This window comes from Gasterosteus aculeatus, chromosome 12 (genome assembly GCF_964276395.1).
Source record: "Gasterosteus aculeatus chromosome 12, fGasAcu3.hap1.1, whole genome shotgun sequence".
In the NCBI taxonomy this organism is placed as follows: domain Eukaryota; kingdom Metazoa; phylum Chordata; class Actinopteri; order Perciformes; family Gasterosteidae; genus Gasterosteus; species Gasterosteus aculeatus.
Window position 1 is genome coordinate 9,431,453 of NC_135700.1, and position 16,775 is coordinate 9,448,227.

A 16,775-nucleotide genomic window follows, 5' to 3' on the forward strand; every position below is an offset into this window, starting at 1 on the left:
AATAACAACATTTTTCAAAAACATCCGAACTAATCCATTTTTAATATTAATATTACAGCCAAGTTGCCAAAGTATACAAATATATAGTGATGTATTTTACCTAAACTTTAGAGGAGAATCACCGTTGCCGTGACTAAAAAATTTGAAACACCGAATGCAATTCCATCCATCCATCCATTTTCAACCGCTTATCCGGGGTCGGGTCGCGGGGGCAACAGCTCCAGCAGGGGACCCCAAACTTCCCTTTCCCGGGCCACATCTACCAGCTCTGACTGGGGGATCCCAAGGCGTTCCCAGGCCAGTGCAGAGATATAATCTCTCCACCTAGTCCTGGGTCTTCCCCGGGGCCTCTTCCCAGCTGGCCGTGCCTGAAACACCTCCCTAGGGAGGCGCCCAGGGGGCATCCTCACCAGATGCCCAAACCACCTCAACTGGCTCCTTTCGACGCAAAGGAGCAGCGGCTCTACTCCGAGCTCCTTGCGAATGGCTGAGCTTCTCACCCTATCCCTAAGGGAGACGCCAGCCACTCTCCTGAGGAAACCCATTTCGGCCGCTTGTACCCGTGACCTAGTTCTTTCGGTCATGACCCATCCTTCATGACCATAGGTGAGGGTAGGAACGAAGATTGACCGGTAGATCGAGAGCTTTGCCTTCCGGCTCAGCTCTCTTTTCGTCACAACGGTGCGGTAAAGCGAGTGCAATACCGCCCCCGCTGCTCCGGCCAACCTCACACTCCATCTTCCCCTCACTCGTGAACAAGACCCTGAGGTACTTGAACTCCTTCACTTGGGGTAAGGACACATTCCCTACCTGGAGTAGGCCATCCATCGGTTTCCTGCTGAGAACCATGGCCTCAGATTTAGAGGTGCTAATCCTCATGCCGACCGCTTCACACTCGACTGCGAAACGCTCCAGTGAGAGTTGGAGGTCACAGACGGAAGATGCCATCAGGACCACATCATCTGCAAAAAGCAGCGATGAGATCCGCAGCCCCCCGAACTGTAGACCCTCCTCCCCCCGACTACGCCTCGATATCCTGTCCATGAAAACCAAAAAACGATTGGTGACAAGGCGCAGCCCTGGCGACGGCCAACCCCCACCGGAAACGCCTTCGACTTACTGCCGAGCACCCGAACACAGCTCTCGCTTTGGGCGTACAAGGATTGGATGGCCCCAAGCAAGGACCCCCTCACCCCGTACTCCCGCAGCACCTCCCACAGCATCTCTCGGGGGACCCGGTCATACGCCTTCTCCAAGTCCACAAAACACATGTAGACTGGATGAGCATACTTCCAAGCCCCCTCTATGATCCTGGAAAGAGTGAAGAGCTGGTCCGTTGTTCCACGACCAGGACGAAAACCGCATTGTTCCTCTTCAATCCTTGGTTCGACTATCGGCCGAACCCTCCTTTCCAGCACCTTAGAGTAGACTTTACACGGGAGGCTGAGTAGTGTGATACCCCTGTAATTGGCACACACTCTCTGGTCCCCCTTTTTGAAGAGGGGTACCACCACCCCGATCTGCCACTCTTTTGGCACTGTCCCAGACTTCTACGCAATGTTGAAGAGGCGTGTCATCCAAGACAACCCCCCGACCCCCATTGCTTTTAGCATCTCTGGACGGATCTCATCAATCCCCGGGGCTTTGCCACTGCGGAGTTGTTTGACTACCTCAGTGACCTCCACCAGGCCAATTGACGATGATCCCTCCTCCGCCTCCAGCTCCGCCTCTACCAAAGAGGGCGTAGTAGTTGGGTTCAGGAGTTCCTCAAAGTGTTCCTTCCACCGCCCGATAACCTCCTCAGTCGCGGTCAACAGGGTCCCATCCTTACTGTACACAGCTTGGATGATTCCCCGTTTCCCCCTCCTGAGGTGCCGGATGGTCTTCCAAAAGCACTTTGGTGCCGACCGAAAGTCCTTCTCCATAGTTACCCCGAACTCCTCCCATACTCGCTGCTTTGCCTCCATCACGGCAGAGGCTGCTGCCCTTCGAGCCTGTCGGTACACTGCAACTGCCTCTGGAGTCCCACCGGATATCATAACCCGGAAGGCCTCCTTCTTCAGTCGGATGGCTTCCCTGACCACCGGTGTCCACCACGGGGTTCGAGGGTTACCGCCCCTTGATGCACCTAAGACCTTGAGGCCACAACTCACTACCGCAGCTTCAGCAATGGAGGTTTTGAACATAGACCACTCTGGTTCAATGTCCCCTACCTCCACAGGAATGTGAGAGAAGCTCCGCCGGAGGTGTGAGTCGAAAATCTTTTGGACCGGGGCCTCCTCCAGACGTTCCCAGTTCACCCTCACTACACGCTTGGGTTTACCGGGTCTGTCCCGAGTCTTCCCCCATCCTCTGACCCAGCTCACAACCAGATGGTGATCAGTTGACAGCTCTGCCCCTCTCTTTACCCGAGTGTCCAGAACATGCGGCCTCAGATCAGACGAAACAATTACAAAATTGATCATTGATCTTTGGCCTAGGGTGCTCTGGTACCACGTACACTTATGAAAATCCTTAAGTTCAAACATGGTGTTTGTTATGGACAATCCGTGACTGGCACAGAAGTCCAGTAACAAACACCCGCTCAGGTTCAGATCAGGGAGGCCATTCCTCCCAATCACGCCTCTCCAGTTATCTCCATCGTCGCCCACGTGCGCATTGAAGTCTCCCAGTAGGACTATGGAGTCCCCTACTGGAGCCCCATGCAGGACTCCATTCAGGGTCTCCAAAAAGGCAGAATACTCTGAGCTGCTGTTTGGTGCATATGCACAGACAACAGTCAGAGTTTTCCCCCCCACCATCCGAAGGCGTAGGGAGGCGACCCTTTTGTCCACCGTGGTAAACTCCAATGTAGCAGCACTCAGCCGGGGACTTATGAGTATCCCCACACCCGCCTGGCGCCTCACACCATGGGCCACTCCGGAGTAGAATAGAGTCCACCCCCTATCCAGGAGTGTGGTTCCAGACCCGAGGCTGTGCGTAGAGGTAAGCCCCACCAGATCCAACTGATAACGCTCCACCTCCCGCACAAGCTCCGGCTCCTTCCCCCCCAGAGAGGTTACGTTCCACGTCCCCAGAGCCAGCATCTGCCGCCCAGGTCTGTTCCGTCTAGACCCCCCACTGTCACTGCCACCCTTGTAGCAGCGCACCCGACCCCATCGGTTTCCTCCACAGGTGGTGAGCCCATGGGAGGTAGAGTCTTGGGCTGCCGCGTCACTCCTTCGGGCTGTGCCCGGGCGGGCTCCGCTGTAAACCCGGCCACCAGACGCTCGCTGTCGGGCCCTCCATCTGGGCCTGGCTCCAAATGGGGGCCCCGGGCTTCCTCCGGGCCGGGTAACTCCTTCCCTCTTCCGTTTTTTCATGGGGTCTTGAACCATTCTTAGTCTGGCCCCTCGCCTGAGACCACTTTGCCAAGGGTAACCCTACCAGGAGCACAAGGATCCCAACAACACAGGCCTCAGGTTCATAGGGACACACAAACCTCTTCACCACGATAAGGTGACGGTTCCCAGAGAGGCCGAATGCAATTGGTTGTTAAAATACTCGTTGTAGACGTAGCACTGTGGCAGGATCTAAATCCAGAGAATTATTCAAACAAAAACAAGGAATTGTACAGCTCTCACTACAAACCCCTGCATAGAAGAAATGGATACAAGGATTATATTAGTATTATAAATTGTTTAACACCTGCTCTTGTTGTGGCTTTCACATTTATCTTTTCAGATATTCTCACACCATATTCTGCACACTTTTTCTCAAACAGTACATGTATTTATAAATGTTAGCATTTTCACAGTTTCACACATATTCCACCATTAGTAAAGTCTGCAACCTTTTAAATGTGCTATCTATGAAGAGATCAGGAATCGTGTTAGTACTCGTGCTATTCATTTGTACCCAAAAGTTGCATCTCAGCTCAGGTTTTTTAATACATGTTTTTATTGGGATTGACAACATCTGCCACACAAATAACCCAATATGAATTTTTATTTATTATTATAAACATATTCACACTTCTTTAGACACCTTCTGACTTTAGTTTCATGATTTAATAGTTGTATTTATAGTAAGGTGGTTGCAATCCACTCTTTGCTAAACCAACGTTACTTACTGCTGCAGTACTTGGCAAGCTTTCCATTCTGTCACAGTAAACACTGATAGCGATGGTATATTTACCATTGACATTGTAATTCTTGAAAACAATGGGTCTTTCAACAGAAGCCTCTCATTTCAAACATTAAACAATCTATATATATATATATATATATATATATATATATATTTCTATATATATGCTCCTCGACATATATACACTGTATATATATATATATATATATATATGTCGTGGAGTATACGTTCCAGCCAGAAGGCTTCCACCTGATCGATTTCCATGAATTTGGATTACATAATTTAATTGTATATTTGTGTACATGTATATTTATTTTCACAACTATATCATACATTTATTTTTATCTTATGGGATTTATGTATGTAGAAATATATTTTATCTAATCGTAATCATTGATTTCTACCCTTGAGGTAAAGTCAAAGCCCTCATTATTCATTATTACAGCCACCAGTAAAAAAAAGAAATGTACACACACACATACCTCATCATGTCCTAGCTACACTGAGGATTTGGCAGGGTGCATATAATGAAGCGTGGGGTCTTAACGAGACATGAAAGGGTCTCTAGCTACAGGATGCCACTGCAGGAGACTGCCCTCCCATTTGATGTGGTAGTCCTGTCATGGTGACAACAAAGCTGGTCCAATTTAACACATCGTGGGTGATTCACCTCAGCCCAAAGCATCCTGGCACTGATAAAACAAATTGTAGATCGGGTCAGAATGTGCTTGGTTTTTATACTTTAACCTACATTTCTGACCACTTTTATTTGGTCTGTTATGACAGCAGAATATGTGAAAACTGGAAAAGGTTGGGCAGAGTAGGAATTATTTTTAACCACTGAAATACATGTATCAATTAATCTATCAGCCTACGAAAGTATCGTGCAGTTGTGTTCCATCTGAATAAAAAAGGTCCGTTTAACAGCGTCAAGGGTTCAGCATCAGAACAGCCTGTTCCACTACACAAAAATAGCAGTCAATAAAAACTTCATAAATAAATGCAAACATATAGGCGCACACGTAGACATTGTACCGAGGGTGAATAGTACTGACAACAATCTAACCACGAGTCTTGAGCGCCCAGGGCACTGACTAAGGCTCCAGCTAGAAAAGTTACGGCTTTCACTGTATCAGAGCTGCTGCAGCCACCGGATTGGTTGTAGGAAAACTTTCTCCTCGAAACTTTTTGTGTTAAGCTGCACTGCTTAACACAAACTGTAAATAATGGATACTATCAACTAGAGGTTAATTTGTAGAAGATATCAAGAACAGTGAAAGATTTATTGTAAGAGTTGAACAAAATAAGCATTAATATGAAATGTAAATTCCTCCGTTTTGTGGCCATTGCCCTCAAACTGTGACTTGCATGGCTGATAATGCTGATAATGCTGCTGAAAACGGCAAAAAAATAACTTCTAGACTATCTTAGGGGGGCGGACCATTAAATGGTAGGGGAAACACTGCATTTCTTAAATAAATGCTGATGAATGCTAAATAACGAATCCTGTGTGTTTCTTCAGATTGCCTGGTTTTAAATGTGAAGAGTTGTCTACAGAGTCGGACTGGAGTCATAGCTCACTGAAGTGGGTCCTAAACACTGCAATTGTCCCCTGCTTAGGTCTCCGTTTACAACAGAGAACACACATGGGCCGTTATTTAAGTCCGTCTTAATTGATTTCACAAAAGAAAAGTGATCCACTATAACTCACATTATTTGCAAAGTAAGCATTAATTGCAGCCAAAGCATTGGCTTTACCACTGTCAGTCTTGTCAACTGACTCAACAATCAATTTCCTCGGGAATGAAGAATAATGAAAGAAAACAGGAATAATTTTCAAGACAAGCATATTTAGAACAGCAGACGACAAGGCAGTGACATTAAAGTAACATTATTGAAAATACTTAACATGACAGGATAATATGACCTTAAAGGACAGGATCCTAGGGCACAACTCTTCACGTTCTACGAGCCTTAACAGATGATCCCAGTGCTCCCTGATATGAGTCTACACAGTCACAAGGGCCTTGCAGAATGATCTCAATGTGTGCTCAGGCTCCCGTTGATTCAAAAGCCCAGAACGTGGTTTAAATACTAACAATAGATTTAGAATCAATACAGATTTTCAGAGGAACTCAGTCTGAGAAGGACAAAAAGGAGATCAAGTGTTTCCTCCTTCTAGACCGAATAAGGAGCCTGGTTTCATTTCTTATCTGAAATAAATTCCCCGAAACCTAAAATATGTCAACAATAATCATGATGGCCGGGAAAATTGAAGCACAAATGATGGTGTTCTGGATGTTTTGGGTAAAAACAACAACACCAGTTGTTTCACTTAAATATATAGTTGTATATAAAGACACAAGTTGAAATGAGAGATTTCTGTATTAGTGTTATTGTCTGGGCTCTCTTCTGGTTTGAGGTTGGCTGGACTCATTTAAGAAACAGGTAATGTGTTTTGCTTCTGTGCATCACAATTTAGGGATATTTGGCAGTTGGCAATTTGTGTGCTTATGTTTCCCTTCCGTTCTTAATTAAGTCAAATTAAACTATAACCACATAGTTCAGATTCAGATCTGAATTCCTTGATGTTGTATAAGTAGCATGATTTTACTATTTCTGACTGATCATCAAAGCTGATGGCCGATGGCTGATGACGGAGAGGCTTTGCAGCTGTTTGCAGTGTACAGGTGGAATTAATAACTGGCTCAAGCTATGACAAGTAGAAGGTGGCTGCAAGGGCGAAAGCAATTGCACAGAGATACAGTATATGTGAGGGCTGAAGAGTCTGCACCTTTGGCCAAACCAGCACAAATATTCAATATGTTTTGCAGTAAGTTTTTTAGATGTGATGGAGAGGAGAGTTCACTCTGCAGCTTTGGTTTTGTTTCAGTAAGACAAGAACAGTTCTCGAAAACAGATGGGTTAGGGTGCACTTACTAAACCTTACTTTTATTATTACTATTTTTATCTCCAATAAAGTAGATTTACTCTTCTGTTAAACAACACAGAACTCATTGTACTTGGACCTTAAATGATGCGGGTACTGAGCAGTTTTAGTACAGCACATTCGTGCTAAACAAACCATGACCTGACTAATGTAAGCACAGATGGAGGTTTAATACACAGCTGGTTTTGTGTTCGATCCCAAGGGTAAACACACCATTTGCAGGAGACGCTGTGTAAACAGAAGCTCCTCTGTAAGGTAGAGTTACTAAAGCAACTTAGTGAAGAAGTTGTTTGGCAGTTATGATGCATTATTCCGTTGATGTACCAACATCTGCACTCAGGCAGGAAGAAAAATCTCAAATCTGTGATGCAAAATATTTAGTTCCAGACTTTCATAATTTATGGGATGAATTCATTTTAAATTGCATGGGGCTGTTCCTTTAATTTTTCATTCAACCTTTGAGTTGGGAGACTAAATGTCGAACATGCAAATGTTTTCATATATTAGGCCATAAAATGATGTGTGCTTCATCAGTACAGCAGTAGTGAGCAGATGAATCATTTACAGATTATTGATTTACCCGTTGCTAGTTATAGGCACAAACACACCCCCATCCCCCATCCCTGCAGGAATTACTTCGGAATTCTTCACACTAGTTTTCAGCCAAAATCATCCTCTGTAACGTTGACCAGATCAAATGAACAGAGACTGTACACCCAAGCACTATACTGTAGCGTCATTATTGAAGCTGACTGATCAAAGTAAGCTCCTGTCCTGTTGGCAGAATCAGAATGGACCAAAGCAGAAAAGGCAAATCAACAACAGAAAATGTTACATTGCCATAAAGAAATGGCTGTATTCATTCATTCACACCAGAGAGTAAAAATTATAAATATACATGATAGTCCGAAGGAATAATACAATTCCTCCACTTTCTAGGTCACATGGACACCAACAGGAGACATGGTATTGTTGATTGAACCAGTCTCTCTGCACTGAGGGATTTAAAGTATATAAATAGTGGTTAAGACTTATTTCTAAAAAAACTAGGAAAAACTCCAAAAGGGAAACAGCTGAAAATGGTCAGTTTGTTGCTGTGCTCACAGCAATCGGGCTTACCTCACACACAATGGTTCTGCATTTTGTGATTCAGTGCTTTGAATAATGCACTTAATAGGATTTCCTTGGACACACTGCAGTTCAATTCAGCTTTCCTGCCGACCCACATGGAGGAGTTTAGCTGAAACGGCTCTGCTGTATTGAAGCAAGGTAAACACCTTCTACCTTTAGGTTGGCATGCTAACCACACTGTGCCATGGGAAACAGTGGTTGGCTGAACAGCCTTCTCATAAGCAGTGCAGCGGGAGCTGAGGAAGATCCCACTACATGCTGTGGCTTTCTGGCACCGTCTCCTGACAAGGTGCTCAGACGATATGGCAGGTTTAGTGGACCACTTTGGGCCCAAATCTACCTTTTGAGATGGAAAGTTACTCTAATTTACACTGAAATTGAAGATAACCTGGTGCCAAGCCTGTGTGCAATATGAAAGGGAGAAGACTGGTACATGGTCCTGGTTTCCTTTGAAGAAATGTGTGAATATATGTAATAGAGATCCTATTTATTAGTAATTTGAAGAGACAACTATCACTCCCTGCAACATGACAGAATCCAGCTATTGGTTAAATCATCATAATGTCTGCAGGCTAAAACATTGGAACTACTACAGTAGTTCAAAGCATCCCAATGAAATTGGCCACACTGTTGGTATCCACATGCAGCGGGGTGTTAATTAACCATATACCATACTATTTTACAAGGTACAAAGTCAATACGTTATGCTATTCACAACATTCAGTGGCAGAAGAAAAATTCTGAATGGTATGTCTCCACCACCTCTCTCCTGGTCACCAGGTTTATTGTTTATCATTTAATTCATGTAGAGACACAATTCAGCATTTCCCTCTAGTTTCGGTGCAAACAGCAGATTGCTAACAATCGACATATAAAAGAACTGGTTTCTATCATCTCTAGTAGCAAGGATTATGGTACACTATGTCGAACTAGGAGATGTACATGTACATGAGATGTCGTTGAAAACCACTAAACAACAAAAGATTACAGTTTTGTAATCCACCTCTACTTGCAGCATGAACCACTCTGTGCACATCAAGCAGCTGTCTGACACAATAGGTGTCTGTAGCTCTTTTTTCCTCTTTAGCAGTAACACACACGCTGATAGAGTGGTGCAAGTTGGTCTTCTTTTCATGCTTCATTTTGGATAAATCATGTGTTTTTTGTGAGAGTGGAGCATCAAGCCCCCCAAAAACCACGAGCAACATTATCACGTACATTAATCCTGGTCTCCGTTGAGTGAACGTGGTTGATTAGAAATCACTCTCTGTCAAATTTACATCTCTTTTGACAGACGGAATCACCTCAAGACTGAAGGATTCGCTGCCCTCTATTACAGCCATAGAGGTAAACACTGATTTACTTCAGTTTAAACCATCCTATTATTTTAAAAACATAATTGATAGGCATGAAATGAAGATTTTAAAGATTTTAAAAAGAAAATATTACTATCTTGGTAGTTTGGCTTTCTTGAAGATATTGTACTTTCCTGATTCTTGTACCTTCTCGGTTAAATACTTTAAAAAACTTTTATCGTAAGTCACTTTGGATAAAAGCGTCAGCTAAGTGATGTAACAAACATAACAGCACTGAAAACTATTTTTTTTTTATTATATGCACAAAGCCTTGCCTCTGTTGCCACTATACCACTAAACAGAAAGAAAAACTATTTATTACAGGGCGGTTGTGTTGCTGAAGCTGGAGCCAACCCATGAGGTTCACATCCCTATCTAAATAGTGATGGTATCTTGATGTATAATATAGCAAACAAATGGGGCGCAGACTGATGGAATCCATTATGAAGAAAGGTATAATGTTACAAAGTAGAAAACACATCCAATCGTGAGTACTCAATCAGCCACAGTCATTGTATTTAGAATCCAACGACAACTCAAAAGCACCTAGTCATTCTCACCCAGACCAGCAAGTCCGCTACGGAATTATAGCGAATTAGCATATTAGAGTAGCCGATGTTAATGTTTTTTTATTGGCCTGCCGTTATACGCATACATTGTGTCCATTGTGTCTTCAGAAAAACTGAAGAGAAATGATCGGCAGTACATGGCAGAATTTCATTAGAGCTGTAACTGGATCCGTTTTATGGCATGACTCATGGATTTAACCAATTTGGCCGTGTAGCCATCGGTCATAATTGGCAGTTGTGTCTGCAATTGCGCTGGGCGGAGTGATTTCCTCTGTGACTGATTACTCTGGCGGGAAGAAACTTTCATGTGGGAATAGAGATTTCTACTCCAATTCAGAAGCGCAGGGATGTTCAGCCCTGTGTCTCTTTCCATTCATTCAAATTCACAGTGTGCTTCCCTGAATCTCCATAAAACTCTTTAGTCCTCTCAGTGTAGTGTGGCTTCAATAGCGAATGCACACCAATGTATAGGTGGTGCCCATCAACACTGGATTACTGTGATTGATGAAGAAATAAAACACTGATCATTTATTTCGCACTTCCTGAGAAGCATGGCCTTTGCCAGATCGTTTCCTGGCCCCGGCGCCTTGCTAAAAACAACGTGAAATGGGCCGTGGAGAAGGGCCTGGCCAATGTTAATGACCGATTCCCTTCCTCCCCAACATTCGAGCTACGCTCAGCAACAAATAACCCATTGGAGAGGCTCAAATATTTAAAAGATATATTTCGCAAGCATTCGTGTGGCGGTTAAATTGACAGTAAAGTTCTGTCAGCAATGTTAGTTGAAGCTGACAGAGAACAGAGTCATTGCTCTCAGATGTGTGTCATCAGTTTGTCATTGATGAGGAATATAAATGTTAGGTTTGAACATCTTCTGAACACACTGAGAATATAAATGTGACAATGACACATAGTGGAAGATATGCAGTAATACTACACTCAATTTTGAGCACGTTCATTCATCTCATGGTGAGACTGCAATTAAAACAGAGGGAATGGTCACGTTTCTTCATCGTATGTATATATAAATATATAAAATAATATTTTACCGGTTTTATGGATCATATTTCAGGGAACAAAAATGAATGTAGACGGTATGATACATTTCAGTCCGTGCCAAAGTAGTGGACCAACCAACCGATAATGTAAATCCTAAAGCTGTGACAATACCGCCAGATTATATAGCAACAATATATATGCACATACTGAAAAAGATTCTTCTGTAAACACTGTTGGGCCGTACCATTAGTAAACATTATACAGTTTCAAACAGTTAGTCAGGACTCGGTTTTATATGGTACATATAAACACTCACCTCAGTAAAGAATCACAGACAGTCAAATACACCGAGCCCATCGTAAACTAAAGCACATAAAACCAGACTCCGTTGTTGTAACCAGTACTTCGAGCTGTATTTACAACAGATGTGGACTAGAAAGCTCCTTCTAGAGTCGGCTACACGGGTTCTTTCTAATAAACCCACTGGCTTCAATTTGTTTTGGAGGAAACGGTAGAGGTTTAGACATATGTATCTGCACTAGTAGCTAATTCAGTTGTGATCTGACATGCAGATGACGGACATCGATGTTACGGGTACATGAGCACAAATCACCTGAAACAAGAACGAGACTCAGACGCGGAGCCAATAAATTTGACGTAAAAATGCTTGAGTAAATATGAAGGAGTGATGATGACAGACAGCTTTACAGTCACTCATAAACCTCGATGTTCAACGGTATTCAGAATCATAATTACACTGCTTTTTACTCCTTATTTCTCTGGCTGAAGCCATTCAATTTGTTTTTTAATCAAACTCAAATCCAACCCCCTGAACTGCGCCTTTTGCCCTTTCTGTTATTCTTAGAATGAGTGCAGAAGTGGGTCCCAGTCACTGATTATGTAATTGGCTCCTGCCATAGCAAAACCAAACTCTAATTTTGTACGGATATTTTACCCTTTGTGATTTCACATAAATCTCACCTTCTGTGTCCAAGGTTCAAAGAAACTAAGAATAAGCTAATACTACAATAATTACCTAATGTATTTAGTTCTTTCGTAGTAGAAGCTTTGCTGCTATTCTTAGCATTTACTAAAAGTTGTGCAGTAAATAAATGTGCAGTTCAGTTTGTTAATATTTCTAGACTTTCCATGTACATATTGAAAAGAAAAAACAATAAGCACAATGTACATGTGTTCTGGTGCGCCAGCTTATCCCAGCATGTACTTGGGGGGATTCGTTGTTAGGTCATATTTAAGTATCAGGTGTGCGTCTTTAGATGCTGTATTTTAAGTGAAAATGCTAAATTCAAATAGCAATTCAAATACATTCAAATAACTGACACACCTTTCACTGTGAGGCAATAACAGTCCCAACTACTGAACCGCCATGGTGTTAAATTGTATTAAGCAAATAAAAAATTCAGTTATCTGCGCTCAGTTCACTTAAAGCGTAAAAATCACACAAAATAATTTAACCGAAGTAAATACACCGCCATTTCACAAACAAGCAATCAATATAGACTTTGAATAATGTGAAGGGTTAAATAGCCTGCAGTGGCTGATTAGAACACTACAAGACAATAGGCTTGGTGAAAGAGGAGGAATTTAAGGCTTACGCTGTGTTGCATTGTCCTCCACACAACCCTCTGGGAGCAGCAGAGAAATGAAGAAGAAGGAGATTTAATTGGACATCAGAGAAATCGGGAGACAGAGAAAGAGAATAGGAGGGAAATAATGTCTATTAGTGAAGCAGAAAGTTAAATGACAAACGGTGCTGCTGCAATATTCCATCCAGCAGCCTCATCGCACTGTGAGATTCAGCACCTCCAATCTTTTTAACCACTATTAATTTCCTAATGTGAAACAGTTTAAAAATCTGAGGCCATCAAATCTGCAAAGATCGAGACCACAATAAAAAACAGCAGCATTACAGGGTGAATTAATCTGATAATAATAGCTTCTTCAATTAATTACTTCTTTGAAATACATATTATAGTGTAATGTGACAGATATACTACAGGATTTTACCTGCTTCACAAAACTTCACATAAAAGTGCAGATACAGAGTAAGATGGTGAGGATTGATTAGGTGAGTCTCAAGCAAATAAACTCACCTTTCTTAGAATACTTTTTAATTCATCTTTTCCAAGAGGTTGGCTGAGAGCATGTAAAGATGTTTTTTTTAAGATAACCCAACATAGATCTTCTCCTAATATGTTTTTTCCTCTAAGTGTTCTTTTTCTATCGCACCTATTAGATTAAAAAAATAAGGGTTTTGTACGTCTGTTTTCTTCAAACAAAGCATGTATAAGACGCTGTGTTGAATATATTTTCTGTATCTGGAGATGTTTCACAAAATTATTGTAGCACACTTAACATGTGTATTGATTAGAGCTAGAATTCATTGACTGCTTACAAAGACCGACAGAGCACATTCTGCAGCTTTAAATCCTCCTCTGTACTTCTGCAAATCTTCCATTTTAATCCTGTCAAACAAATTGTACTGCAGATTATCAACTGCACATTTGATTTAAGAGAACAATAATGGCTTTTATAAATGGACTTGCCACTTGGACAGAGGATTACATGAAGAAGCATTTGTTAAATGGCCTGGTCAAAGGACATATTGGTGACACAATCAATATGGTGTAATTGTAACCAATCCATAGCCTCTGATACCACTAAAACGTTTTTCACACTAATGTCTTCTTAACACCAATAATATCCAGCATCAAGTGCTTGTTAAGAAAAAACATGATCATATTTTTCCAAGAAACCATGGTAGGTTATTGTTATAATGACATTAAAGAAGTGCTGTACACGGTTATACTGTTTGTTACTCGTAATCGAGACATCTGGTTTATCTTTAGATTCTTAGATTTATATCACAATTCTAATGATCCTTCACTCCTGGATCCTCTGGCTGCTCTTCTAGCTGTTCCCATCATCCAGGTTTGTTTGCTGGACTTCCATTTTGTTGACCAATCTGCACAGACGAACGTGGATTTACAATGATTTCTTTTAGAATCTTTGAGGGCCTTTATTTTTTTCGTGGCCTTTGGACTTGAGCCCTGCATAGTTAAGTTAGGCTCCACCAAGTATATTTTAAAAAAATCCTCAATAAATTCCTATAAAATAAGTTTAGCTGCCTAAAGGAAGTTTCTTACGTAAGGAAGAGTGTTCGTCATGATCTTCTGGCTGCTGCTATAAAACCACCATGAACTGTCTGCTTCAAACTAACTTACTTACTAAGTGAAATTGGAGATTTATTTAAGGACAGTATTTTGTTATACAAATGACTTGACCTTAAATAACCTTCTACTTACAAGTTGTCTCTATCTAAGAATCGTTATCCACCTTTTTTTCATCCCCATTAACTGAGATAATTTGCCATCATTCTCCCGTTAAACATTTAACACTATAATTGCCGACGCATTTAAAGTTTGAATCAGGCTATTCCATTTTTCATATTTAATTGAACTCTTACTTCTTTTCTTTAGAGGGTTTCCAATTGCAGTTTACAGTGCCGGTTGTACTGTCTGTACATACCAATCTATCCAGGCTGGTTCCAGCTGCGGTTGTTGGCCTCTCCTCAGGGGTGTACGGTCTGAAGCGCGCACTGAACACATCCGAGATGCCGCGTGCAGACCTGCCTACTCCCGACGGCTTCGGCTGGCCGCACCCTTGAAAAACCTAGAATGAACAGAGGGTGAGAGAGGGGCAGGCAAAAAACATAGTATATATGATAATAGTATTTGTTGCTGTGGCCAATGACATCTTCTGATGTTCAACAAACACATGCCATTCTAATCTGCAGCCGAGAACATTTGGGGTTGGGAAAATATAGATGTTATTATTGTTAGGTTGCTGAGTGATAGTCAGAAACTATGTGGTACTTAGACAGTCATTTTATACATCAGACGTCACTGTACACTCTGACAAAAATTCCAGATTTAATAAACTGAAAGTTATTCAACATTGCCAAAATGAAAAGTTATGTTGTGAATCGTGAGCCAAAAATGAAAAATGATGATTAGCTCAACCTTACACGTAGCAATGTGTTTTTCATGATGGCTCATAGTGAGAATAGATTGTTTTCAGACGGCTTTGTCTCTACAGGCTCTCCGAGCCGTAACAGCAGACCGCCAAAGCCCACAGCTCATTAGCATTCCTCTGTGGCCTGTCTGCCGGCCCCTGGCTCTGTGTGTGATAGAGCACTCTAATGTGCTGCAAGGCTGCCAGGACAAGAGGCTGTCTTTTGTATACCATTCATCAATTCTTCACCATGATTACAATTCCGCTATCCTGTGCAGGAACATCACATGGGCAAACTGATATTCAACAGGTCTGAGCAGCGGGAACGAAGGTGCGCTTGTTCAAAAGGTGACCGCGGGGAAAAGGTTGTAAGCCCTCGATGCAATCTGCCGGCCCATCACAACCTTGCAGTGATGGAGGGGTCAAGTGAAAAGACGATGTGGAAGAGTCTTAAATTGAAGCCTTCTTGATATGGAGAATAATGTGACATCTAATTCACACTGACCTTTGTATTTCTGCCATGAAGATAGGCCAGACACCAAAGGGTCGGAATGATGTTTTGAACTGAAATATCAGCCTTTTGAGAAGAAATACAATGACAAACTCCTCTGTGTGTGATAACATCCTTAATGGGCTGCTAGGAAATGAGTTGCTTTTCTTGCATTTTAATCCTAATTACTGATTTTAAAAGACTACTAAATGGCTAAACGAGTCCCTGTCACTCATCCCAGGTGTGGATAGATAAGGACTCCTAAACACGTCCTGTCTCAGTCTTTGACACATCGTTTCCATAAGTGGATATTGTAAAGAAACATTTTGACATTTACGTGACAATATTTTCCTTTAATATATAAAACAATAGCTTTTTTGTGTCATATGTGGTAGAACTAGGTTTTAAAACCTTTGCTTTTGTAGATTAGTAGCACATAGATGTGGATTTTTAGGAGACAGGGTTGTGCTTTGCGGCATTGTGATCTATACCCAAGGCTTCCAACCTTGTATTGTTTATGTATCAACATGCATATTTGTCATCAACATCACAATATATACTGTACAAGTAAGAGGTTTGGACACACTGAATCCCATTGAATTGAATGAGACATTGTCTCCAAACATTTGACTGGTACTGTACTTTATATGTTTATTCATAAAACCCCTTTTTTATTTACACATTTTGTTAAGCGTCATTGTAATTATCCTGTCTATTGGTTTGTGTGTTTGTCCATCTTTGCTTTGCACTAATGAATGCAATTCAATGAATAAACCCCCATTAAAGAACACTTTTTATGTGAAGGTATCTTACTTTTACGAACAGATCACATCATAGCACAGTGAACAAATATAATTGAGAAGACAGCACCTTGGCCGACACCTGCATGCTGTTGTCCTGCATGGTCATGATGGCATCAGAAATCTTGATGTCAACTGGCTCTACAACTGCTTCAATGTTGAAGGGTCCCTCCAGTCTCTCTGCCACCAGTAACATGGCATCTGTCAAAACACGGGGAGGACACATGTCAGCTCAGAGATACACTCACATACAGACGTTTCACTACTTTTACAACTGTTTACGTGCGTTGATATGTGATCGTTACCAGTACTCAGAGA

The 16,775-nt window shown here is 42.0% G+C and overlaps 1 protein-coding gene across 3 annotated transcripts in view; it reads right to left on the reverse strand.

Annotated features, from left to right (window-relative positions):
- The window catches only part of gpc6a (glypican 6a), a 100,676-nt gene that overhangs the window by 8,614 nt on the left and 75,287 nt on the right, over positions 1 to 16,775 (reverse strand). For 2 of the 3 annotated variants that reach the window (XM_040164547.2, XM_040164564.2), the window contains exons 5-7: positions 16,528 to 16,658; positions 14,682 to 14,825; positions 12,749 to 12,778 (exon numbers count right to left, since the gene is read on the reverse strand). In XM_040164547.2, coding sequence (XP_040020481.2) covers positions 12,749 to 12,778; positions 14,682 to 14,825; positions 16,528 to 16,658 — 305 coding nt within the window. The remainder of the gene's footprint in view (positions 1 to 12,748; positions 12,779 to 14,681; positions 14,826 to 16,527; positions 16,659 to 16,775) is intronic. The other variant, XM_040164557.2, reaches the window with a different exon arrangement.